General features: G+C 41.7%; 1 protein-coding gene across 1 annotated transcript in view; it reads left to right on the forward strand.

The window, feature by feature from the left end:
• Window positions 1–27,878, forward strand: part of SRPX (sushi repeat containing protein X-linked) — an 80,851-nt gene that overhangs the window by 32,442 nt on the left and 20,531 nt on the right. The window contains exons 2-4 of the mRNA XM_004435042.3: window positions 13,106–13,165; window positions 18,514–18,705; window positions 20,181–20,357. Of these exons, the coding sequence (XP_004435099.2) occupies window positions 13,106–13,165; window positions 18,514–18,705; window positions 20,181–20,357 (429 nt within the window). The remainder of the gene's footprint in view (window positions 1–13,105; window positions 13,166–18,513; window positions 18,706–20,180; window positions 20,358–27,878) is intronic.

Genomic DNA, 27,878 nt, shown 5'->3' on the forward strand with positions numbered 1-27,878 from the left:
CTCGTCCCTGGATGATACCCACCTCCTGGGGTTGCAAGAGGCCATGGAGATGAAAGAACCTGATGAAGTTTAGAGTGATGCACCATGCTAATTGTTTATCACTAGTTGGAGGAGGGAGAGGGCAAGTTGATTTGTTTGACTACAATGATCCCAACTAGAGGTTGAAGATAGGAATGTTCTGAGGGAACATAATTTGAAAACATGTACTGCACTCTTCTCCCCACTACAGTCACTCCCTTTTACAGATGAGAAAAACTGAGGCTCAGGAAGGGAAAGTGGCTTCCCCAGTCAAGACCGTACAGTTAGTGGAAGAGCTGGAACTTAATGCCAGGGCTCTTTCAATTGCATCCTACCAGAGAGGATGGCCATGGGCGGTTGAGGTCACTCGGTACCTGCTTGGTGTTTTGTGGGATAGAACATCCATGTCCTGAACAAATTAGGAGAAAGCAAAGGCTTCCACCACTGCCCCTAGAAGCCTTTCTCAGATAGTCAAATATCTTCATTTTGAGAAAAGAAACAGAATTAGCTAGACAAGGATATATTACCAATGGGTTTTCAAAATATTCTAAATCACTGGTTTTCCAGTTATTTTGACTAAGACCCATAGGAAGAAATGTATTCTACTGTGACCTATTATTAGGGTGAATATAATATTTATTGTCCAATCAGGACACTTTTGAGTGTGAAAGGGAGTGCTATTGATAATAATGCTGGGACAACAGACACAAAATGGGACTGTCTCATGCAAACTGGGGACACCCTACCACACATACACCCATATAATTGAAGCAGAAGTTGCAGAAGATAGTATTTATCTTTAATATGTGCAATGAACCCTAACATTTTAAATTCTATTTCACTACAAAAATACTAGTTATGACCAATTAAATGGAGTCAGGAGTTTGAAATATACTACTCTAGTTGATTGCTGGCACATGTGAGGGCCTGGGATGGTGATGGAGAAGGGAAGGGAGGGGGTATGGTGAGGTAAATGTCTGAGATGTACTGTAAACTTGTCCCATCTGAACATTTTGATGAATATTCTCCCCCAAGAAAAACACTGGTAATAAACATTTCCTTCAATCTATTCCCCATGATTAGCAAAAGGTTTAGATCGGTCTTTCTGGATCCCCTTGTTCCTCTTGGAACAGGTATCTCCTCTGTAACTTTCTCCACCTTTTCTTACCCTTGGGCTTTAATCTGTTAATCTGCCCCTGATTTAGAGCAGTAAAGTTTCCAAGGAAGAGTGTCTCATTTATAGTTTCTGGCCTTCTGCGTACTTCTTCTGGGCCTATGTCTCGGAGTTGAAGCTGATGCTCTTGAAAAGCTAAATTGTCTTCTCTGCTCCACTCCTTCAAACACACACATTTATACCTAGCTCCTGGACATCTCTCCTCTGTCTCAAAACTTTGCCAAAACATTACAGAGCAGGTCTTGCCCGCCAGTCAGGCATGTGAGACTCACTCCTGGGCTTCTTCAATGGCGCCCCCATATATTAGGACTTTCTGGCTAAGAAGCAACTGCAACTTTACCCATGGAGGAGAGAAGGGTTACCATTCTACTTTCTGTTCACCCTTCCTCGGGGTCCCCAAAATTGTTTGAACACTCATATGTGTTAGCAAGAGCCACAAGAATGTGAGACTCAGTAGTAATACTTCACAGCAATAAAATACCTTTCTGTAGGCTCCCATTTTGTAAAAATCTTTAGGTCGTGAAGGCATATAGGGAACCACAGGGGTTTTCCTGCCTAAAAGGGTAAACTATGGTAATATCTTGAGCCTGAAAATCACTTTTTCCTAAAGCAAATTTTAGCATCTGATCATCTGAATTCATAGACTAAACTTGACAACAGTTTATTTTACTAGAGAGGATTGAGTATGTGGCTTTCCCCGGTGGTTATTAAATTGAATATATATATATATATATATATATATATATATATATATATATATGTATATATATATATATGTTTTTCTAAATGATAAATCATACAAGATGGTTTAGACAGAGGAATTTAAAAACACACAGAAAACTTTGATAGCACTGCGATTCCTGATTATGCTAATGTTTAAATTCTTGAAAAACATATCAGGCCAGATATTAGTTTGTAACATTTTAAGATTTTTACCAGAAGCTCATTCACATGCATAGCAACTCAAGGTAGAAGCCTAAAATATATACACACTGAATTAAATAGAAAACGTGATTATGAGCCATCAAATGAGAAGCTTGTAAAACAAAGCAAGAATAGTAGTAATTATTTCATTTTAATACAGTATTTTAAAAACACATACATATGCCATTTACCCTTTACAGCAATCCTATGAGGCATGGCTGATTGGGGTATTTGAGTTTTAGGGAGATTCAATGGCTGTCTTAACTTGGTTCCCTAGAAGCGGAGCCTGTGACTTGTTGAGGGACTGCTCTCAGGGGAAACCTATAAGTGAAGGAGGAAAGCAAAAAGGAGCCAAGCAAGGATACAGTCTCAGGTAAAATCTAGCACCACAAGGTGCCCAGGAACTTAAATCCTGCAAGGTTGCACCCCCACCCCCACCCTGCCACTTGAGGCAGGGAGTCTGATCTTTTGTCCCTCCATTTCAACCAAACATTAGCTGCCTCCAGCAAAGGGGTCCGGGGTGGCAGGTGCGGTGAGTGAAGTGGCTCCTATCAGCTGAGTACTATTCTCGGGAGAAGAGGGCAGCTGTGAGCCATTAGCAACCAAATACTCACAGCAGCTGGGAGATGGGCACGCCACTGTGGGTAAAAGCGATCTGAGTGGGGATCGACAGCATCTACTGCAGTGACCCAAGAGAAGGCTAGAAAACCAAGGTTGAGAAGTACATAGAAACCTGACTCTAAGCTAAGTGCCCTGTCTTCTTCCCTTTCTCTTCCTCCTCCTCTGCTTCCTCCTCTTCCTCTTTCTTCTCTCCTCCTCCTCCTTTTGCTTTTAAAACAAATACTGTTTATTATATCAGAATTTTTGTAAGTCAGGATCTGGTCATGGCTTAGCTGGCTCAATGTTTCTTGTGAGGTTGCAACCAAGTTGTTAGCTTACCCTGAGGTTTCATCTGAAGTCTCGACTTGTGTGTGTATGTGTATGTGTCAGGGAAGATCTTCCAACCTCACTCACGTGATTATTGGCAGGCTTTGGTGCCTCACCACGTGGGCCTCTCCACAGGACTCCCTGATGACTTGGCAGCTGTCTTGCACCAGGATGAGTGATCCAAGAGAGACAGTGAGAGAGTGCCCAAGATGGAAACCACAGTCTTTTTATAACTTAACCTCAGAAGAGATATGGCATCCTTTCTGCCATATTTTATTCATTAGAAACAAAGTCAGTAAGTCCATTCCACACTCAAAGGGGGGAGTTATACAAAGGCATGAATTCCAGGAGACAGGGATCACTGGGGGCCATCTTAGAGGCTGCATATCACAGTCCACCCTCTGGCACCCAATGATTAATGTCCCTCCCACATGAAAAATACACTTCTCCCTCCCAAGGTCCCTAAAAGTCTCATCCCATTATAGCATCAGCTCAAAATCTAGAATCTCACTATCTAAATGAGGTCCAGATGGGGATGAGGCTCATCAAATGTACTTCCTTAAATGTAGCTCTTTGAATACAGATCTTCTCTATCTGTAGACCTGTAAAACTAAAGAGATAAGTTATCTGCTCCCCACGCACCCAACCTACAATGGTGGAATAGGCATAATATAACTACTATAGAGATTCCTGTTAAAGATGGGGTTAAATGGGAGGCACAAAGGAGTCACGGTTCCATAGAAATTTTGAATCTAGCTGGCCTGTTCAGGCCTCACAGTAGGGAAAGAATTCCTTATGGTTCCCTACTCTACCCTCTGGGGTCTTGATTCCACCCTCTGAATATTCTTTCCTTTTTCATGAAAGGTAACACCTGTTTAGAGCTAAGCAGCTCTATGAGCCTGCTTCCTGACAGTAGAATTCTGGGAGTTCAAAGGCCTTTCCTCATTCTATAATGTCTCTGTCCCCCTCAGTCATACTTGTGATATTTCTGCCTATATAACTCATTAAGAACTTTGTGGGTCTCCTGTGAATCTTCTTGGAGTTCACTCCATTAGACAAAAGCCACACCCACAAATTTCATAGACATAAACTCTTGTCTGTTTGATTGAGAGGATCTGTGAGACACATCCTTAATCTCTTTAAAGGGCCTTTTGTATGACTGAAGGTACTCTGAAGCACCACCTTGATTTTACAAAGGATTTGACAGTCATATCCTTGGCTTCATCTTTAGACTAGGTTTTCCTGGCAGTGCCTTGAATTTGATCTTTGTTTAGAAGCCATTCAAATGTCCTTTTCACTTTATTGCAGCTGCAGTGTAACCCCTTTGGCAAATCATTTCCTAGCACTAAATCATCTGGCTCCCATAAATAAATACCCTATGGCTTCCAATAGTGCAAAATACCCTTTTCTAAACATCCAAATCTCTCCAGTATTGTCACAATTCAAATTTATATACTGAAGCTGTACTGAGTAGGATAAAATCATTCCAGACATATGACCATAAGGACACATGATTTATGTGTCATAGGAAACTTAAGGCAGATTTTTCTCTTACTTCTAACATTTATTGACTACCAATTCTGAATCATATGCCAGGTAAACAAAGCACGTTAGACTTGGTTCTCACCACTGAGCAATTTAGAGACATGATTTAGCTCCATAGAATTTTTTTAAAAAATTAAGTCTAGACCTATCCTGTCTAGTATGGTAGCTACCAGCCACATATGGCTATTTAAATTTAAATTAATTAAAACTAAATGAAATAAAAACATTCAGTTCCTCATTTGTACTAGCCATATTTCAAGTGCTTAATAACCCCATGTGGCTAGTGGCTACCCTATTGGACAGCACAGATATAGAACATTTCCGTCATTGCTGAAAGTTTCATTGGACAGCAGTAATCCAGAAAAAAAAATAGGATCTAATAAAAATAAACATTTATCCTTGTTTTGAATATATTTGTCTGTCCTCTCCCATACTAAAAAGAGTCAAATATCAAGGAGATACTACATACTTCTTCAATAAATATTCTAACATGTTTCATAATAAAGAATGCTGTAAAATCATAGTTCTTAATATTTTTTTGGATCATAGACCCTTATTAAAATTTACTGTAAGTCAGCAACTTTTTCCCCAGGAAGCATATTCATGTACCAAAAGGCGTGTCCGATTGCAAGGGGTTCATGACTCCCCAAAGCCCTTCCATTGACCCTCTAGGAGGCCAGGGTCTCAAGTTAAGAATCTACTGCAAAGTGAATTTTATTTTCCCATTGACTTTCAGTGTAAAATTGATGATGTAATTTACTACTAAATATGATGACTTCTGATAATAAAATTATATTTAGAATAATGATGATGAGGGGAAAAACAAAAATTTCTGGCAAAACAGTAAGAATACAGAGCTGTCTTCAAAATAACTGAAAAATAAACCCAAACCTTTGAGCTAAAAATATAACACAAAACCAGCGAATCTGTCAATTTGGATCATGTATCACAATAAAGAAATATATAGTTTTAGCAAATTGGCCACGTTTTCCATTAGTTTCAAATGCTCCCTCCCTGCCCCCTTACCCACCTTACAATAAGAAAACTTTTAAGGTGATGGAAGGAGCATTCTACTAGCCTTCTAAAATCTAAATTCCTTATGTCATTCTAATACATACAATAGATATTTCTTGTCAGTTTGGTGCCTAATGGTGTTATCTAACTGGACATTCAGAATGAAAGGGTGGGATTCAGTAGGCCAGAAAGACCCTTCTTTGAACTTTGAAAAAAAGGAGTGGCTATTTCTTTGAAAATCTGTTGAATTAGGTGAAGTTTCTGCAAGGAGAGCAGAATTATAAATGGAATTGGCTCCAGGTATGGCTGAGGAACAGAATCCTACATGGCACTGAGTTTCTGATATCTGAGCCAACGTAAAATTTGTATTTGTGTGGAAGAAGCATTGAAGCGTTCTTTCCAAAGAGTGGTAATCTGAACCATATGAGGACTGATTAATGGTTTTCATAATAAAACCTCAATTAACCAGAATTCTAAAGGAGTTGGCCTTTTGTAAATAAAGAAGAGTTTGTTAGGAAACCTCCCTTCCCCCCCACACACACTTTTTCTTCCTTTCTTTCTTTTTATTTTAACCCTGTGGAAAGTCTTTCCTCAGTATGTATTGGGGAAAATAGCTTCCCTGTTGCTTCGGTAAGCTTTAGTAAGTACAATTTGCTCAACATAAGTTAGTCAGTCTTAGATCTTATTGTATCCTTCAGGATGTCCATTTTTTAGACTGGTCATCATTTTTTTATTAAAGTTGATATATGAATTTAGGCTTAATATAAACTGGAAATTTTCAGGAAGGGGTGGCAAATATCCATTTATTTTCTTTTCACTTCTTTTATCTCCTATCCATAGTAGGCAGTAAATTTTCCATTCATTTGTATATCAGTTTGGATGCATTCAGCTGCAATTAACAAACAATGCTACTCACAGTGACTTAAATTGAAAGGACATTTATCATTGTCCTAACAAGAAGTATGGAGGTAAGATGTCTAAGGTTGATTTAGTAGCCCAGTAAGGTCATCACAGACCCCAGGTTCTTTTTATCCTTCCACTCTGCCATCCTCAACTGAAAATCTTTAATCCTGAGACATCTTACCTCAGGGTTGCAAAATGGCTGCCATAGCTTCAGGCATTCACTGCTACACAATAGCTTCCAAAGCAGGAAGGGAGAAACAAGGCAAGAGTCTTCTCCTTGAGCAGTTTTCTCTTTTATCAGGGAGAAAATCTTTCCCATAAGCCCCATCCCCCCAAAGCAGACTTCTTTTTACTTATCATTGGCCAGTACTGGAACAATCACTGGCAAAGGGGAATTTCTGACTTGAGTCATCATGGTTCATCTCCTGGAGAAGAGCACATTGCTGCTGAACACTGCCTGGGGTCTTTTAGCAAGAAGAAAGAGAAGAATGGCTGCCGGGCAGGCAACCAGCAGCTTTTGCTGCACACAGATTCTTTATCTTGCTTTTGTGGGGCCCACTCTTCCTTGGCATACTTGTTATTGCACCGCTGAAGAGGCCATTTGCTGTTTTCCTGCCAGTGCAAGGGAAAGAGAAAATCTAAGTGGGGGTGGCTGGACCAATATAAGTCAGCTGCTCATCAAGTTGCTAATCAAGGTAACCGCCGCTAGGATTCTGAATTGAGATCATCTAAAATGTCTGCCTTGCAGGCTCTAATTTAAGTAAAGCAGTAGTGAGAATGCCTGGCTTTGGGTTTGAGTGAGCTACTCAAAGAAACAAATGGAGAAGAAAAGAGCCGCTTTACTTCTGCCAGGGAGAGTGCTACATTAGGGGTGGTCATGTGAATCATCTTTGTGTCTCCTTTTGGCTCATTATAAAAACTTTTCTCATGGTGTAACCTGGAGGTTTCTTCTCTTTAGGCAAACATCTACCGCTTTTCAAATGACACTTGAGTTGAGCTTGTGGTCTTGAGGTGAACTTCTGGTTTAACAACACATTTAGTTTACCCCTGACACCCCTGGAGGCGACAAACAGGGTCAAAGCTCATTGTAGGAGATATGTGTGTGCAGATGAAGGGGATAATGGAGAAAACTCAAAACCCAGAGTATAGAAGCTCAGTTTCTGACAGTTGGCCCTGCACTTGTCTGTATGGCCGTCGTTTTAGATGTGTAACAGGCTTTGGGATGTGTTAGAATAGTCTGGAATGAATAATAAATATTGGATACCACAATCCACCATTTTTAGTCCTTCACAATTATTCAATATGTTTTTGTTAAAAATTTTAAGATAATTATATGCTCAATGAAGAAAACTTGCATAGAGTTTTCTAAAGCATAGAAGAAAGGGGGAAATTTTCACCCATTATTTCTACTGCTCCAGCACAGAGTATGTTCTTCCAGCTGCCTTCCCTGTTTCTTTCTTTTCTCCTTCCTTTCCTCTCCTCCTCTCTTCCTTTTTAAAATAATGAAGTATTTCAAATATAAGAAAAGTATTCACAATATGGATTCAACTGATATTAATATTTCCACATTTGCTTCATATCTTTTATTTTTTTAAGAAATAAGATATCAATGGCCCCTATGTATACATTTCTGAGTTCCTTCCCCTTTCTCCCTGCGCAGGGGAAACCACTAATATGAAGTTGATGTCCACTGTATGTTTACTGCATATCTATAGAAAACATGTAGTATTATTTTCTGCATTTTAAAATTTTAGATAATTTATATCACACTCTTATGTAACTTGCTTTTATTCACTATACAGTGTGTGTTCGAGATTCTACCTTGTTTCATGTAGACCGAGTTCACTCATTTTAACTTTTACAGCTTTCTATCATTTGAATACACCACCATTTACTTCTAGTAATGGTTTTATAGTTGTTTTTACTAATGGCGATGCTGAAATGAGCGTTCTAGTGCCTGGCTACTTTTGCGCTATGCAGGCGTTCCTGAGGCATATGTCTGGAGGTGGAATGGCTGATTTGAAGGGTGGTTTCTAATGTAGTGCAAAATTTCTCTCCAACCTATTTGTACCAATTGTACTTCCACTAGCAGAACTTTGAGAGTTCCTGTACCACAACACCCTCGCCAGTTAAATTTTTGCCAATCTGATGACTGTGAATTGGTATCCTAACACATATTGTCCTGATTACTAGTGAGGTTGAAGATTCTTTAATATTAACATTTTGTGATATTTGCTTCAAATTCATGTTATTTTTCTGTAAAGTAACTGTTCATGTTTGACTGTTTTCTTTCTATGTCGTGGATAGTGGTTCTGTATTATATACATTGCAAATATTTTCTCCCAGTCTGGGCATTGTCTTTGAACTTTATATGTCTTTTATTGCACAGAAGTTTTACATTTTAGTGTAGTGAAGTGTAGCAATATTTTGCTTTATGGGTGATGGTTTGTAAGTTTTGTTTAATAGTCTTTCTCTACCTCATGATCATGCAGATATTCTGCAATTTTTTCCTCAAATTTTTAGCTTTCAAATTTAGGTCTATAAACTATCTGGAAATGATTTTTTGGTATGGTGTGAGATAGGACTCTTAGTTTTTTTCTTTATATGCATAGCCAATTAATCTCAGCATATTTATCGACCTTTCATCCTCACTGATTAGTAATCCCACCTTATCATATTCCAAGTTTGACATATGTATGTGTCAATATTACATATATATTCAGTTTCATACTTTATCCTGTATATAGACTGCAGCATCTGCCTTTTTCCTTAGCTGTATTTCATACACATTTCCCCATTCCAAACTTGATTAGTGGCTATATAATAGTTTGTTGATATAAGATAATTTCTTTGCTCATTTCCCTATTGCCAGATGTTTAACTTGCACTATAATAAATATGTGATGAATGTGTCTTAGAATGCTGATGTACCGGTAAAGTAGGGCTGTGCACCCCAGGTACACCTGTCTCTCCAGTAGATCTCAGTCCCTTCTCTTCTCCATGGAGAGTCCCCCCTTCATGAGTTGACACATCTCAAGTTATTTCTCAATGCGCTAGTGTTGTTGTGCTGGTCGTGGAGATGCATCAACTAGATCTTCCTTCAAGGAAGTGGTTGTCTCAGCTGGAGGCAATGCTGTTCTCAGACAGCCAGTCAGCTTTCCGCCCCTTCAGAGATTGCCTCAGGTGTTGGGAGTACTTCACCCAAGTTCACACATCCTTTTCAAGGTAGGCCTTATCTAATGGCTGGTTGAGGCAAGAATATAAAGGCCCAGCTATTTCAGCCCAACGTGAGAGGCTGTCATTGGGTTGACATCAAAGCTCGACTTCTCCCTCTGTCCAAACCTGCTTCCTTCTTATCCCTTTCACAGGTGATGATCCCTAATAAACATCCTCTGCACTAAATTCCATCTCAGAAGCTGCTTCCCAGAGAACGCAACCTGTCACAGTTGTCTTCTTTGCTTAGAGTCAGGAATAAGCCCAGAGCCTCTCACTGCCTAAGTAGATTATGTGGAGGCCAGGATGACTTGGGGGAAGAGGAAAGTGCTCTTAATGTGAGACAGATCTCTTGATGCTTAGACATGTGCCATATCACTAATTATTAGGGAAATACAAATCAAAACTACAATGAGATATCACCTCACACCTGTCAGAATGGCTATTATTAAAAAGACAAGAAATAACAAGTGTTGGAGAGGATGTGGAGAGAAGGGAACCCTCATACACTGCTGGTGGGAATGCAAACTGGTGCACCCACTATGGAAAACAGTATGGAGATTCTTCAAAAAATTAAGAATAGAAATACCATATGATCCAGCTATTCTATTTCTGGATATTTATCCAAAGAACATGAAAACACTAATTTGAAAAGATATATGCACCCCTATGTTCATTGCAACATTATTCACAATAGCCAAGACTTGGAAGCAACCCAAGTGCCCATTAACAGATGAATAGATAAAGAACATGGGTATATATATACAGTGTAATACTACTCAGCCATAAAAAAGATGAAATTGTGCCATTTGGGACAAGATGGATGGACCTTGAGGGTATTATGCTAAGTGAAATAAGTCAGACAGAGAAAGACAAATACCGTATGATTTCACTCATATGTGGAAGATAAACAAACAAACAAACACATATGAAGAACAGATTAGTGGTTACCAGAGGGGAAGGGGGTGGGGGAGGGTGAAGGGTTAAAGGAGCACATATGTATGGTGACAGGTGGAAACTAGACTTTTGGTGGTGAACACGATCCAGTCTATACAGAAGCCAAAATATAATGATGTACACCTGAAATTACACAATGTTATAAACCAATGTGACCTCAATAAAATAATAAGGAAGGAAAGAAGGAAGGAAAGAAAGGAGGGAAGGAGGAAGAGAGGAAGGAAGGAAGGAGGGAAGGAAGGAAGGAAGGGAGGGAGGAAGGAAGGAAGGAAAAATGCCCTATGGAGTTGGAGAATCCAACCATTCTTAGAGGAATTCCAGTTCGACTCTGAATATGGAAAGAAATGGGGGGCAGGGTGGGAGGGGAGGGACAGCAGATTCTTAAACATTTCTAATATATTCAAAATGTATTTTGTAAACTAAGCTTCTTTGAGTTATATGCATAATAAACAAAGTTTATTTCCAATTATGAAAGTAATACATACTTTATAGTATGAAAATTTAGTAGTTTATATGTAGAAAATTTAGAAGAGAAGGAAGAAAAACATCCAATTATCAATACTCTTTTATATGCATTATTTTCAATTTGATTGCTTTACATTGTTATAAATCACACCATTTATATAATTTTGTTATAGCACGTTTTTCACTTAATGTTATAACAGGCTTTTTCCATGCTATTGTATCCTGTTATAAACATTATTTTTAATGGCTACATTATATTATATCCAATGAATGTACTGTGGTTTATTTAACCATAATATCAACTATTTGGTCTGTTTATAGTCTTTTGCTATTATAAATGACATTGCAAAGAAATCTTTGTGTGTAAATTTTTTTCTATATTTAATATTATTTCTTTGGGATAGTTTCCCAGAAGTGGAATGACTAGATCAAGGGGTTTGAACATAGGCTTTTGATTCATGTTGCTAGATTGCTTTCCTGAAAGCTAATACTGGTTTCCACTTTTTGATGTGGAATAATGAACAGTTTGTGTAGTTTTGTACCTGTCTGGGTGGCCAGAGACCAGATGAAGAAACCTGTAGCCAAGCAGAACACAGAACTGGGCTTCTCTAGTTGGGAGGGTCCTTTCCAAATGGACATGGTTCAGCCTTCATCACCTCCCCACTTTCAATTTCCACACTCACCATCTCTCATCCAGAATACAAGTGGAGCAGGGACCGTTACTCATTTGCTCATCCTGTATGGAGATTTGAATAACCTCATAATAGAGTGTCCTTGTCTGTTATGATTGCAGGTCCCGTAGGTAAATGTGTGAACAAGATGGTGCTGACTCAATGATCAGTGATCAGACTAGGAAGTCTAGAGGGAAAGATCTCTAAACTTAAGATTACTGTTTTGAAGTTTGGGGTCTGGTACTGCTTCAAAATTAAAGACCTACTACTTACTGGAATTCAAAATTCAATATTCTAAAAATGATTCAGTTCCTACTTCCAAATGAGTTTAAATTTTAAAGTTAAATACAGACTTTCTCTCTGAGGCTGTGGTTTTCAAGGGTAGCAAGACTTATTAAGATATTTTACTTTAGCCATGCCTTGGTGAGAGGTTCTGAATAAACATTCAGATCTCGAGTTTGGCCCTCATTTCCTACAAATATACCAAAGCAGCTTTGTATTTCTTTTGTCATTAAGATAAGACATTGGATTTGCCTCCTTATTCTCCACCCAAATTCATTTCACAAGATGGACTGATTTTCAGGTACCATAAGCACCCAGTTCTACTGGGTTTTCTTTGACTGCTGGAGAAACTATGGGCCATATCTGAGTCACACACATTTTTTTAATTGAAGTATAGTTGACATACAATATTATATCAGTTTCAGGTGTACAATATAGTGATTTGACATTTCTATACATTACAAAATGATCACCATGACAAGTCTAGAAACTATCTGTCACCATACCAAGTTATTACAATGTTATTGACTAAATTCCCTATGCTGTACATTACATCCCTGTGACTTATTTTATAACTGGAAGTTTATACCTCTTAATCCACTTCACCTATTTTACCCATACCCTGCCCCCCTCCACTCTGGCAACCCTAGTTTTTTCTTTGTATCTATGAGTCACACACGTTTTACTGCATCTCCTCTGGCATGAGATTCATATACATTGGCGTCTTCTCAGAGTGAAGTTGACTTCTCTCTATCTGAGTCCAGAATTTCAGTTGGCACATGGTGATTCCAAAACACTTTGAGGCTCATTTTGATTGACTCTGGCAATCTCAGCCCAGCCAGGTTCATTCTGAGAGATCCCCTGTCCCTTTATGAATGGCCATAGAAGCTTTCACTCTTGGCTCTGCGTTCTAATAGCCCCTCTTGCATGGACTATGCCAATGCAATGCTTCGAAATATTCGTTCATATCATGTGGCTTTTCTTTCTGCAGTTTCTGTTCTTTTTTATTGTAGGATCTGGAGACTCACCGCTAGAAGACGATGAAGTCGGGTATTCACACACTAGATATGAAGGTGAATGCTTTGCTTATGTGCTAATGAGGACCTGCTGATGCCAGGAGAACTTTCCTTTTTGCCCTGCAGAGCAGACTATAATAAAGTGACCAGACAATGCATTTAAGTTCTATTACCTCTCCAGAAAAAAAAAAAAAAATTAGTACGCGTATGCTCCCATTTAAAAAAAAAATAAAGAAAAACGAAAGAAAGAAAACAAAAAGCATTTGGAAATCTCTGAAGTGCTGTCCTTCAGCACCCCAGTGGTCATTTTATTCTCATAAGTTTCTTTACTGTCCTTACTTCTGCAAAGCCAAGCTCTAGCTGATGAAAGTGAAAATCAAGCCCTGAGTTCTGCCTGATTCATACATTACAGCCAGAATCGTCCAGAGTCAACTACCCAAGGTCAAATCTGGACCCAGTGCTGCTAATGTACTGAGATGAATGGGGAATGAGAAAACTTGATTTTCATAAGCTCATTTCATTGTGCTCTTTCTGAGTCCAGCTTGGCTCCTGAAATAATGAGTAAACTGTGTTTCCCAAAGAAACTTTAATCTAATGATAAAGAACTTCAGCTCTACACATTTCCAGCAATCCACCCCCCAGCAGGTATAAAAAGCCTAATCAAGGACCTTCTATGCAGACTCAGGTAAGTATGTCCACAAATATTTCTACTGGTAACGCATTTCTCTGAAGCCTAGGGATCCCTGTGAAAAGTGAAGGTAAATTTAGATTATTTCTCTCCAAATCTGGTTCCTTTTAACAGTGGAGGAATAATTTGAAAAATATTGGTTAATAAATTTTCATTGTGGCATTTTTCCCAGGAAATTTGTCCACATTATGGCAAGAAGACACTGCCTTGCTCTGTTGTGATATGTCTAAGTTCCAAGAGAATCAGGGCAGTACTGGTCAGCCTTTGGTTGGACAGAGTCCTTCAGTTGTTTTCCACACAACTGAACAATCTTTCTAATATAATGACTGGTGCGTGTGTCTGGGTGTGTTTCCCACCATATTCCACATTTGCTTATGACCTGTGAATGCACATACTCATTCCTATCCACAGCCCCTATATTAATTGCCTCAGACATAACCAATCAAGCAAAGCACAAACTTGTTAATTAGATGTTTGGGGTAAGGAGATATTCTGATTCCTAACACTTCTTAATTAATTGAGGGTTCTAGAAAATCTTTAGTTTCTTTGAGCCCCTTGTCGAAAAATCTTCCTAAAACATATGTGTGCACATGTGACCTTTCACATGTACAGTAGGGGTCATCTAGTGCTCTCAGATCATTTTTCCCACTGTTCATTTGCACCTCGCAGCGTCGCAAGTGCAGAAGGTAGACCAGATGGTCAAAATATGTGCCTGCCCTAGAGCTTACTCTCAATGTTGAAGAATAAATATTTCTTAGGAAATTGCTTTCATTGTCAGTTTTTTAGTTTTAAAACTTAGAGGCAAACCGTTGTTAACTGGGGGTTTAGCTCTAGCTCTGCAGGCCCCTGCACAGTGTCTGGCACAGAGTGTACACTCAATAAGTGTTTTTTAATTAAATTTAAGTAAAAGGAAAACTGAAATTTGACTAACATTTATTGTGTTCTCAGAATGTGGCCAACATTGCTTTTGATTCTTTTACTTGGAATGCCATCATATCTTCACACTAATTGAGGGAAGGGGAAGGCGTGTAGTGATATGTTGTTATTCCTTATTGACAGATGATGGAACCACAGATTAGAGAGGGTTTAAGTGACTTGCCCAGAGTCACACAGCTAGCCAACATTACATTAAGTTTGGATCTGAAATCCAGATGTTTTAACTCAATTCGCAGAGTTTGCTTGTGGCTCCTCATTAGTCTGCTACAGGATAATACCTACCCCTGGAATGCTTACCACATTGGCCCAGGGGAATTAAAAAGCTCTCCTGAATAATCAGTTTAGACTTCTCCCTGAACAAACTCTGTCTTAATTGAAGCAGCATAAGAGCTTCCTTTCTCTAAACATCTACATTAAAAGTTTTGCTAATTCACTTTAACTCATGGTGCTTGTATGCACTTCAAATTCAAGTCACTCACTCAACATTTTAGTTACATTCACTGCAGGGCTACTAAGCTGTCAAAATATCTTCCAAATATTTGTATTGGAAAGTAATCCAAAAAAATTTTCTTTTGCAAATAAATGAAAACAAGACGTTTTATCCACACGTTGACAACAGCACAGCTTTTGGATGTGCAGCCAGCACTGCTAGGAAGATTTGAAGACTCAGAATATGGGGCAAAATCTGCTAATTGCATGTTGTATTGAAATATGAGAATTTGTGATATATGTATATGCAGGTCATTCTTTAATGTACCTGCTAGCCTTAAATATTTGGATGCATTTGTGGAAAAGACAACGATAATGTGTGTGCTAAGAATTGCAAGTATGCTGCCTCGTATTAGTTTACTCTAGAATTGTGTCCCTCCTAAACTCATGCCAAAGTCCAGGAGCTAGAGGATGTGAGTGCTTTCAACATTTGAGTGAAAAACAAGTAGAGAATTGGACACTCTTCCAGTTTGTACATTAGTGGAATCGTGATCAGGACCCAGAATGCAAAAAGGATTTGCCTTCAGCTGGAAGGGTTACAAGAGAAGACTACCCAAAGTTATCAGTCAGAATAAGGAGTAAGGATGTGGGCATGGGTATGAGATGGGTAGGGGATTAGAGAGGAATAAAACAGAGTTTGAATCATACAACTTTAAAGCTAGATGGGACTTGGAAAATAATTTAGCCCACTCCTGTCCCTTATAGATAAGGAATCTGGTTCTCTGAAAAATTTAGTGAATTGTCCAGGGTTACTAGGAGATGGTAGTCAGAGTTAGAATGTGTGCCTAAGCCTCTTGACTCTGCCCAATATTGTATCCACCATACTCCACTAGCTCATTACGTTTTCATATCTGCCTCTGGGTCGCTCATATTCACTCCCACCTCATCACTCTTCCCCAACCTCCAATAGGGGTTTCATTTTCTCTCTCTGGAGCCCAGTTCTCAGTCAAGGGTTCCACAGTTTGTCCTGTGAGATGATGGGAAAAGAGACGGTAAAGGGGACCCAATTGGCTAGATATGGGGAAGCACAGAAGCATTGCAGTATAGAAGGGGAACATGGCAGACAGGGAAACTAAGAGGAAGTGAGGCAGTGGGGAAGTTAGGGAGAAGGGGGGGAAAGATGATAAAGAGGTAAAGCGACAGATGATTTTTAAGATTTAACGCCATGGAAGTCCTCTGATGAACTATAAAAAGTGCTTCTTTGAGATTAAAAACACCAAGTGCATTTTGGAGTCTCCTTGTAAGTGATCTTTCCTATCACAGTTGGAAAAGAAAGGCAGAAAGAGAGAGGGAGAGAGAAATATACCTCACTCTGGTAGTCACAGAAGCCAGTAGGTTCCAAATCTCAGTTTTATTTGAGTGGTAGGCATTTATGGATTTTTCCAGAATTTATCTTTTTTTTTTAAAGGTTTGTTTGTTTATTTTTTCCGCAAAGCCCCAGTAGATAGTTGTATGTCATAGTTGCACATCCTTCTAGTTGCTGTATGTGGGACGTGGCCTCAGCATGGCCGGAGAAGCGGTGCGTCGGTGCGCACCCGGGACCCGAACCCGGGCCGCCAGCAGTGGAGCGCGCGCACTTAACCGCTAAGCCATGGGGCCGGCCCCCAGAATTTATCTTAAGGACATTTGATTATAGAAGAAATATCCACAGCTTGGCAGTGCTAAACAAACGTATCCCAAGGGCTTCTCATTTACCTGTGATCTTGAAATCTAGTTTCATGGCTTACCTGGAGCCATCACCAAAGAAAGAACTAAATCGTTTAAAATTGGTTCAAGAATTATTTTATAGAATTTTATATAATTATTTTATAGATTATTTATTTTTTAGAAGAAAATAATGGAGACATGTATGCTGTTTTATACTTTACTTCAGGGTCCATATTTTTCTCATTTAAAAATGTTGGCACATACAGACTATATGTGTAAACCCCAGAGGAAGGAAACTTTGTTCAAGGAAAGTCTGTAGGCCTGGCGTAAGCTCCTGCAAGTCTGTATCCACACAGTGGAATTTACTCAGCTCTAGGCTAAGCCCTCGGGACGTTACTTTTACCCAGAAAGTCTGGGGAATGCTGCTTGAGTCCTGTCTTTAGGACACACTTGCAGCTGTCTGCAAGACATTATGTGATGAAAGATTAGTCAAAGGAGACGTGAAAGTACAAAAGGACAAAAACAGCCTATGCAGAAGACCTGGACATGACCGTTGGTTTTCATGGCTGAGAAGCAGTCAGAAACACATTCGCAGAAGAGAATTCGTGGGAAAGGCACACAAGGTCTGTCCTCCTTCCTGGCCACATGATGGCGCACGAACCCCGCTCACTGACATCTCAGGTGCTGGGGTGGAGTGAGGAGCAAGGCGTTGCTCCTGTTCATGGCATTGAGAGCCCGGCAGGCTTGAGGGAGCTTGTCACTGGTCCCCATTGATTGTGCAGTGGTCACTGTGGGAACTTCCCCGAGGAGCTAGTCTTGCCCTAATAATTTTATGGCTTTCAGCGAGCACCTTCCAAAGGCACAGGGGAGAACTTCTGATTTACTAGTGTCATCCTAGCTGTGCTCTGGGTGACTACGAGACCAAAATCAAAACACCCTGGAACTTTGCCATCTGGGAAGGATGTCACTCTCTTACCTAAATGAGGCGTAACTGGGGACATCTGCAAAGGGGGGTTGTTTCCCTATGGGGAGCAATTGTTCTGTGACTTTAAGCCAAAATTATATCCTGAGGCCAAAACCTGGAAATTGTAGCTTCATTCACGTTAATTAAAACAGTATTAGGAGTTCTTACAGAGAATATGCATACAGACTTGGAAAAATCTAAATTAACCAATTATTGACTCCCCTGCCACTATGTATGGATGGTTGGAGTTAGGGTTCACGATGGTATCGATTGCCCTTAAGAGAATTATGTATCTAGTTAAGGAAAATACTAAAAATAACAAGCATTTATTGAATGTTTGCTGTGTGCTAGGCACTGTGTTAGGTGCTTGATATGCATTATTTTTTTAGTCCTTGTAAGAGTCCTATGCCAAAGGTATAGGTACTGACTCAGAGAGGTTAAGTAACATGTCCAAGATCACACAGCTAGTAATGGAGGAACCCGGATCCATATTCAGATATGTCTGACACCTAGTCCTGTGATCATAACCTCCGCACCCAGAGACACTTTAAAAGACATGGGGCACTATTTGGAGGTCCAAAATCTGGAATGCAGCCAGCCAGGGACTTTAAGAGTGAGGAGACACCTTTTCTGAAGATGTCACTTCCTATTTTTCCCCTCCTTTGTTTCTGCTACCTGTAGACACCCCGTGGTGCTCCCCAATCAAGGTGAAGTACGGGGATGTGTACTGCAGGGCCCCTCAAGGAGGATACTACAAAACAGCCCTGGGAACCAGGTGTGACATTCGCTGCCGGAAGGGCTACGAGCTGCATGGCTCTTCCCAGCTGATCTGCCAGTCAAACAGACGGTGGTCCGACAAGGTCATCTGCAAGCGTGAGTAGCCCAGCCCCATGTGGGGTCCTCAGGGCTGAAGTTCTTTTGCTCTGAGATCAGGGCTTTTTACTGAACGTTTTGCGGTCCTTGATGAGAAACATTCCCCTTGTGAGCAGAAGCCAGTGGGTTTCTAAGCTATGGTGGAAGTGAGATGACACCTTTCAGACAGAGGGATATGATCAGCAGTTTAGGAAAGGGAGAGAGAACAGAGCTTTTGTTTAGTAAACAGGTTAGGTTTGTTCGGTAAGTGCTAGACATGAAAAGGTGTCAGGGATTTAGAAACAAATAGGACACACACAGGCTCTGCCATCAGAGACATCACAAGATAGCATCAGAGACAGCAGGGCAGAGATGTAAACAGTGAAATGAGTATAGGAATGCTGCTAAGTCATGGACTCATGGCAATGGAGACAAGAAGTGTTCTCCCAAGGGGTGGGGTTAGGGAGACAGGGAGAGTCACTGAAGAGTGATGCTTAGTTGACGGAAGGGAGCGTGCCTCAGGGGAGAAGACTGGAAGATGATTTTGGGGGCTGACTTTTAGCTTCATGAAAGTCATATCTCATTTGGGAAACTGCAAGTGGTATAGCATTGTTGAAGCACTTTTTAGATGCCATTGTTATTCAAAACAGCTACCATTTATTGAGCACCTATTGTGTGCCAAGAATTTCACATACACTCAATTTGTGCAGCAACGCTATGGATACGGGTGCCATCACTTTAACTTTATTGTTGGGGCAACTGAGGTTCAGGGCTGCAGCCATGTGATCCAGCCTATGCAGACTATGCAACTGGGTGACGATAGTGGACACTTTCGGTGCTTCACTCAGATCTCCCTGGATGCCCTTTACCAGTTCTGTGTGTCCATCTCCCAGCTTCTGAGTGCTCTGCTCTTAAGGACTTGCACCTTCGATCTTCTTCAGAGGAAGAAGAGGCTCTGCTCCTTCAGAAGACTGCTCTCTTTGTTCTGACAGGGAGACCATCCCCCATGGGCAGCCTGTAGCTACCCCAATACTGACTGGTAAAGGGTTATGAAAGCCCAGCTTCCTTGCCTGAAGGCAGGACAGACTCAGGTGTCATTCATGCTGCAGAGCTCCCCCGTGGGAGCAGGCTAGGCTGACTTTGCCTGAGATCCACCTTGTCCGGTTTCCTCCCATCCCCTGTCCTGCTTCCCCCACCCCTCACTGGTCGCCGCTGGGAGCACTTTCTTAGTAAATCACTTGCACACAAATCCTTGTCTCAGGGTCTGCTTCTGAGGAACTCAGCCTAAGACAGTGGCTTAGCTGGGATGCCAACCCAAGCCAGTCTGATGTGAAACTTGGTGTCCTTCTGTGTGACATGCAACCATCCATTGTTTCTCTAATTCTATCCATTATATTTCCATGAACTTTTCACCCTATGCTTTCAGAGTTTCTGGACTCTGAAACTCTCTGGACAAAAACTAAGAAATGCTGGATATCTGGTTTTCTCTTTTTCAGAAAAGCGATGTCCTACCCTTGCCATGCCGGCAAATGGAGGGTTCAAGTGCGTAGATGGTGCCTACTTTAACTCCCGGTGTGAGTACTATTGTTCACCAGGATACACACTGAAAGGGGAGCGGATGGTCACATGCATGGACAACAAGGCCTGGAGTGGCCAACCAGCCTCCTGTGTTGGTAAGAAAATATCACAGCCTTCAGGAGGCACACACTTTGGGAAGAGCACGGGGTGTTCGTACAGTGGATTTTAAAGGAAGCATCAGTATCCTGGGTGTAAAGCATAAGCACCCAGCTTTGCTTTCAGTAGCTCTCTTCATCCCTAGTCCTCTGGCTCGGCCCAGACCTAACCTCAATCTCTATCCTAGAGCTGACTTCACAGCTGATGGCTTTCATCTGACGTTGGTCTCTTTCTTGGCTTGCTTGCTCTTGAGGCAGCTGCAGGCGGGCAGAGGTAGGGCACATTCCTGCTGCTTTAGTTCAGGGATCTGCCCTGTAGTGTTGAGCAGTTACTGACATTTGCAGGACAGTCCTGCAGAGAGCATCTATGTGGCTTTCAGCCCACAGATGTAGTTCCTTTGTCGTTGACTCTGGTAGTCAGCAAGCACTCAGTTTGCTAAGCTGGAAGGGATTTGGATGTTTTACCTGGCTCGGAGTTTCTTGAGCAATGGTTCTTGCTGTGTGGTCCTGGGAGCAGCAGCAGCACCTGGGAACTCTTTAGAAAGGCAAATTATGGCCCCATGCCATACCTGCTGAATCAGAAACTCTGGGGGTGGGACGCAGCATTTTGTGCTTTAATAAGCCCTCCAGGGCGTTCTGAAGCTTAGAGAGCCACTGATCTAAGGCAGTGCTTCTCAAGCAGGGGACTCATCTGGGAACCGTTTTAAAAATGCAGATTCTAATTCAGCAGGTCTGGGGTGGGGCCTGGGACTCTGCTAGACCGTGCTCTATAGCAAGGTTTCTGAACCTTGGCACAGTAGACATTTGGGGCCAGATAATTATTTGTTGTGGGGCCCTGTCTTTACACCGTAGGACAATTAGCAGCAGATCTTTGGCTTTTACCCACTAGATGCCAGTAACATCTCCCCCCCACCCCCAAGTTGTGACAACCAAAAATGTCTCCAGACATTGTCAAGTGTCTCCTGGAGGGGGGAGGAGAGTAAGGAGAAAACTCACCCCCCCATTCTGAGAAGGACTGGTCTAGGGGCAGTGGATCCCCACCCTGGCTGCTCTCTAGAATCACCTGAGTGTCTTTTAGAACCTAGCCATGCCTTGGTCCTACCCTAGAGATTCTGAATCAGTTTACCTGATGTAGGACAGCTGGAGGAGGCAAGTGGCAGTATAAAAGCTTCCCAGGTGGTTTTCGTGTGCAGCCAAGGTCCAGGACCATTGTCTGAGAGCAGTGGACCTCAAAGCGTGGTCCCCTGAACAGCAGCATCAAACTGAGAACTTGGGAAATGCGAATTCCCAGCCCCACTCCAGACCAGCAGTATTAGACACTCTGGAGTGAGGCCTAGCAATCTGCATTTTCAGGCCCTCCAGGGGATTCTGATGCTCTTAAGTTTGAGGACCTGCCTTAGAAGATCAAATTTGGGAAGAAGTTTAGTACCTTTCTACTCACATTAGTGCCCTCTGACCAGCAGCATTAGCACCAGCAGGAAGCTTCTTAGAAACGTATAATCTTGGGACCCATCCAAAACCGGGCAGCTCAAAATCTAAATTTTAAGATCCCCGGGGGATTCCTATGCCCTTTAAATGTTGAGGCAGACTGCTCTAGGATAGTGGCTTTCAACTCTGGCTGCCATTTAAATCTGACTCTCTGGGGCACTGGTATTTTTCTGAAGCTCCCCCAAGTCGTTGAGAAACACTGTCCCAGGGGATCATTTTCACATAAACTGTTAGAGCTGCCAGGACCCATCCTTACAAAACATTCTAGTCCAATCCCCCACTCTACGGATGAGGCCTGAGAGGTCACTTGACTTGCTCAGGGTTGCATAGAGCCAAGCCTATGTCTCCAGGCTTTCAGGCCCAAAGTCCCTGAATCCAGGGACAGCTCTGGCACTGAGGTGTTAAGGCAGCTGGCCATGGGAGCCTGACTGCTACCCTGCTGGGATCTGCCCATCCTCCAGAGAACTGTTCAGCTCAGTCTGCTAATGTGCTTTACCTAACCCCCCCTTAGGACTCCTTCCTGCCTGCTCAGTGTCTTGGACAGATACTTTAGGAGAAAGACTGAAATTGGGTGCTACTCTCTGGGGTCAGATGTGCAATAACTTCTCTGGCCTCGGTCCCAGGGGTGTTTTTGTGATGGCACCACTGTTCACTGTCTTCCCCACCAGCCATTCTCACTCTGCAGTCATGTGGTTAATGAGCTGTAGCCAAGGGACCTGGCCCAAGATGTGATCAAAGCCCTTCTATATCGGAGTCACAGCCTGGACCATACCTTGTATCCAGTTGATGAGAGCAACAGGTCCAAATAATTACTCAGATAGCTGACAGATTTATGCTGGGCTTCTTTTTTTCTAGGAGTTAGGTAGGAGTTTGTATCAGTCAATATTTGGGAAAACAGAAACAACTAGGTATTTCAAACAGAGGGGAATTTAATACAGGGTAATGGTTATAAAAATATAGGAAGAGCTGGAGGAGCAAAAGAGGAGAAACACTGTTACCAGAGATTAGTTACAGCAGAAAGCCATACCAATCAAGGGCTGGAGGAGCAAAAGTGGGATGGTAGTGTCACCCAAAGTCCATAAGCCCACCCGTGATGCTGACATTTCTGTAACTGACACCATCATTGATGAAAATGAGGTCAGGAGCCCACACTCCTGCTGATATTTCAGAAGCCCAGGAAACCCTCATTGAAGCTCCTACCAGAAGCATTATGGCGTCCACCTTCTTCCTGCCTCCTGTTCTCCTGAGAGTGCCTCTCGTTGGCAAACCTATCTGGCACCCAGCTGGCAAAAGAAGTCTGGGAAATGTAATTTTGACACTTTTAGTCCAGGCAGTAAAGGGGACATTATAGAAAAACAGAGCAGCAACAGAATATTTGGCACAGCAACCTTTTTCCAAGGTTTTAGACGTTTTCCCCTGAATCATTGTAGTTCTCAGTGAAAAGAAGACTACAGAGCAGTCCTGGCCAACCGGTACAGGTAGAGTGGAACTGAGGCTATGAACTGTGGACATGCTCCTCTTCAAGGACCTAAGGCCAGGTGTTCAGGTCAGAAGGGGCCCTCACAGATGTTGCTCTCAGTATCTCCTCCAGTATTTCCTAACTCTTCAAAAACAACCCCCCAAATTTTTGAATCTCTCTTCCCTCACATGGGAAGGGGCAGAGGTGATAGGAGGAGAGGAGATGCTCAAAAATTTTTCTGCTAAGCAAGCGTTGGCAGAGTTCTCTAGGGATCACACTGTTCAGATGTCCAGATTGAGTGCAACAACGGAAAGAAAATGCTAATTGTTCTCAAAAAGCAGCAAGCATGTCTGAAGCTGGACCAGATGGGCCTGGAACCTTTCCAGAAGGAGAAAGAAAGAACTAAGAAATGAACCCCAATTTCAGGGGATTTATCTTAGAGTTTGCCAGAGCAAGGTTCAGGCATATTGAGGGGCAGGGGAATTGTGCATGCATTTAGGTGGGAGCGGCAAAAAGGGGACCAGTGAGCCACAAGAGGGCATAGAGCCTGCAGGAAAAAGAGACAAATGGACAAAGCAAGTGGGCAATTCTTTGATTTGGTGACAGATAAGCTGGAGTTTGTCTCCAGTGAATTTTACTCCAGGGATGTCATTGACTCTTTTGGCTTTCAATGTATTAAATTAGTTTAATAACTTTGTGTGTTGGCGGCGCTAGGGGGTCCTTGAGCATAACTCAGAGCCTCAGCCTATTTAAGGAGCTGACACATGGTGGATGAGTAGTTCCCAGATTTCCACATAACTTTGAATGGTGCGTCTTGGCCAGAGTTGTGCTGAGTGCTGAGAAAATTGTCCCAGTTCTCTTCCAGACCTGGAGGGAGGAGAGAACACGGCTTACTTTTGACTCTGAGGTGGTCAGTTCTGTGGTCTGGCTAATTTGAAAGAACCACAAGTTAAAATTAATTCTCTTATGCAAACCACACTCTGGCAGTGGACTCAAATCCATGGTTATTTCCAAAACAGATATAGATAGAAATAAATCAATGGAGAAGAAAAAACGGACTGTAAATTGCAGAAGGCTAAGATATTTAAAGAGCCACAACTTCCACTGACATAAAAAAATAAACTTTAGAATGTAACAGCTATTGTTTTGGGGGTATTTTTTTCTTTCCATTTTTAGTTATTTTTGGTTACATTGGCATTTAGATAGAACAATGGACAGTTAGAATTACAAGTCCTCATCTACAGACCAGATTTTGAGTACACACACGATCTCTCCTTTAGACCAACACTTTTTCCTAGGCCAAAAGAGGAAGAGAAAAAAAGTCAAGAAAGTTAAAAACCATGGACAAGAAAAACTCAGCAAATACCTTGACATGCAGAGAGCCCCTGCATGAAAGCCCCATTTAGTTGTTTTAATAAAGGACAGTGTACAAACAAACTTGGTTTTTGGAATGGCTCTCTGCTTGTTTTGTATTTCCTACAGAGTAGAATAGATGGAGAGTTAACACAAATGAAATTCTGGAATAAAAAAATCTCTGAGATTTAAGATATACAAATCGATGGAATACCTTTCTGGTTTCCCAACTATCTGACAGCTAGGTTTACCCAATGTCCCACAGGGAAGTTTGCTGGGCTGCACTGCATTATTTCCAGAGATTCAGTTGAAGATACAAACATCGTGGGGCTAAGAATAAATTTATCAGTGCATTGTTGTAGATTATCTTAAGTTATGCTAAATTTTTCCCGGGTTGGCAAATAACTTTCAGGAAGCTAGTTTCAGCTTTGAAACAACTTGGTTGATTGAGATACTGATCCCCTTTTTACCTGGCATGATTTTGTTAGTGCAAACTGGACAGGTAAAATTTGAGTGGCCCTCTCTAATATAAACACATCACCAATGAATTTTTAGTTGGGCATCTATCTGATGAAGATGGTGACTTTTAATCATGGAATTTATTGCTTCCCTTCTTGCCTTTTTTGTCCATTTGGGAAAGTTTTCTAATATCTTATATGGTACCAAAGAAACGGAACCACTTCCCAGAGGCATCCACAAGGACTACACTCTGGATAGGGAAGCAAACAATTGGGCAAGTTTTCATTGTCCAGGTTTGTTCTGCCTTTGGCAGTCACTCTCTTCCTGTGCCCCAAGAAATGGTCGCTTCCTTCCTTCATCACCAACCTCAAACTATTTTATATTTGTGTCAGTAATTGATTGCTGCACAACAGACCACCCAAAACTTAGTTGCTTTGAACAACCGTGTCATTGCTCATAGTTGTTGGGGCTGGGAATTTGAGCAGGGCTTGGTGGAGACAGCTCACCTCTGTTCCACATAGTAATGGCCAAAGTGACTAACTGGGGCTGGAGGATCCAAGATGGCTTTACTCACTTGTCTCAGTCGGAGGTGGCTGTACTGGCTGGGGTTTGGCTGAGTCTTTTTCTCTCTTGCTCATTTCATAATTTCTCATCTTCTCCACATAACTTATCCAGTCAGATAATTGGACTTCCTTAGATGGCAGCTGGCTTCCAAGACAGCAAAAGTAGAAGGTGCCAGACTCTTTAAGGGCCTAGGCCTGGGACTGGCATAGGGTCACTTCCCTTGCATTCTGTTAGTCAAAGTAAGTCATAAGGCTGGCACAGATTCAAAGGGAGGGGAAATAGACTCCACCTCTTGGGAGGAGGAGCTGCATGTATATAATGGGATTATGGGTAGCCGTCTTTGCAGAAAATTCACCACAATATTCTTTGTTAAACATCAGTGCTTGGAAATCATTAGTGAAATACTTCTTGGGAGATGCTATACAAGATGCTGTATAGGACTACTTTGAAAGAACAGGTGTGATTGCTTAAACAGGTGTGATCAGGTACTATTAACAAGGCCAAAATAATAACGCTTTAAACAAGATAGAAGTTCCATTCTCGTATAAATGTTTGTGCTTAAGCAGTCCAGGGCAATGTCTTAGGCCCAAACTGCTTCTTACTTGTTGTTCCTCCATCCTCAACTTGCAGCTTTCATCCCACAGTCTAAGATGGCTGTTCCAGCTCCCCACCACATCCACGTTCAAACCAGGGTGGAGGAGGAAGGAAAAAGAGGAGGGTACACCCCACCCCCTTTTTTAAAGCACAGCCCAGAAGTTGCACACGTCACTTTTTCTCACAGCCCATTAGTGGAACCCATCACCTGGCCACACCTAACTTCAAGGGAGGCTGGGAAATGTAGTCTGTATTCTGGAAGGCCAAAGGCCCAGGCAAACTTCTTTTGCTATAAAAGAAGGGGGATCAGATAGTAGATGAACAACCACCAGGCTCTGCCACGTTGACTATACAGATTGAGAGGAAGTTGGTGTGAAAGATCAAGGGATAAAAGAAGTGAGAGAAGCAGCAGTTAAAAAGCCAGTTTGAATGGGATATGTAGGAAGTCAGAGAGGAAAGGGCATAAATGGAGTCTGTTTGCTGTGAGGAGCTGTGACAACACTTGGGATAAGCATATCATCTTGCCTTAGGATGAGATGGAGAGAAGGGACCCCACACCAGGTCAGGCAGTCTCAGACAGAAGTTACTGTCATGTTCTGAAGCACCTATTAATCATATCCCTCACAGTCATCTTCAAACACAGATCTGCACTGGAAAACACTATTTAAGCAAACATTTTAGGATGCAGTTAACTTATAGCCTTAGTTTAAAAGGTTTTTTTTCTTGTTACCTGTTGGCCAGGACATTGTCCTTTTGAACCTCTTTACTGTTTTTACCATCTACCTGGTTAGACGTGTTAAGGATTCCCAAGTACATAGTTCAGCTCCTTAGGGAAATAGCAGTTGATTCACTACAGTATATTTGTTTCTGATATTTTATATGCAGAGAGGAAACTAGAGCACAGGGAAGGGAGACAGTTGGTCAGATGTCTCCAATGAATGGGGCAGAGGCCAAGATTTTCACCGAGCTTCAGGGTTTCCACACAATAACTGTCTCGGTGGGCATCCTGACTCAACACGGAATTGTAGTTATGTTTCTATAGTAACTTTGTTCATTTCATTCATGGAAATTTATGATAACTTATAAAAAGCAGTGATGGCCACGGCTGTGTAATAATAGGCTTAGGTTTCTGGAGCATCTGCTGAAGGGCAGGCCAGCTGTCTCATCAGCTGAAAGAGAGGGCATGATGCTTGAGGATGCAACAGAATCGAGGCCTGCTGCTGCTCGTCACCGATTTCTGGGGAAGCTGCAGCAGGCGACCACAGAAGACTGTGTGCACAGGCTGGAGGAAAACACTAGCAGCAGACAGACACACAGGAGGGTTTGGCTTATTAAAATAATTAAAAGATAAGTGATCATGTCTTAAAATCTCAGACCACAGAGAAATTCCAAATGAGAGGAAATGCTTTCCAGTCTATAAATGGGGATGATAATAACAATACTCAGTCTAGTGGGTGGTTGTGAGAATTCAGTGAAATAGTGCAGGGGTAGTGCTTAGCATGGGGTGGGCATGTAGGAAGGTTCAGTAAATATTAGCTGTTATTTGTAGTGATTTCTTCTTGTTTCTGGTTTAGAAGAGCACTGCTTCTGAAAAACTAGGTCAG

The sequence above is a fragment of the Ceratotherium simum genome, chromosome X (genome assembly GCF_057802395.1).
Source record: "Ceratotherium simum simum isolate JZ-2026a chromosome X, ASM5780239v1, whole genome shotgun sequence".
Lineage (NCBI taxonomy): Eukaryota > Metazoa > Chordata > Mammalia > Perissodactyla > Rhinocerotidae > Ceratotherium > Ceratotherium simum.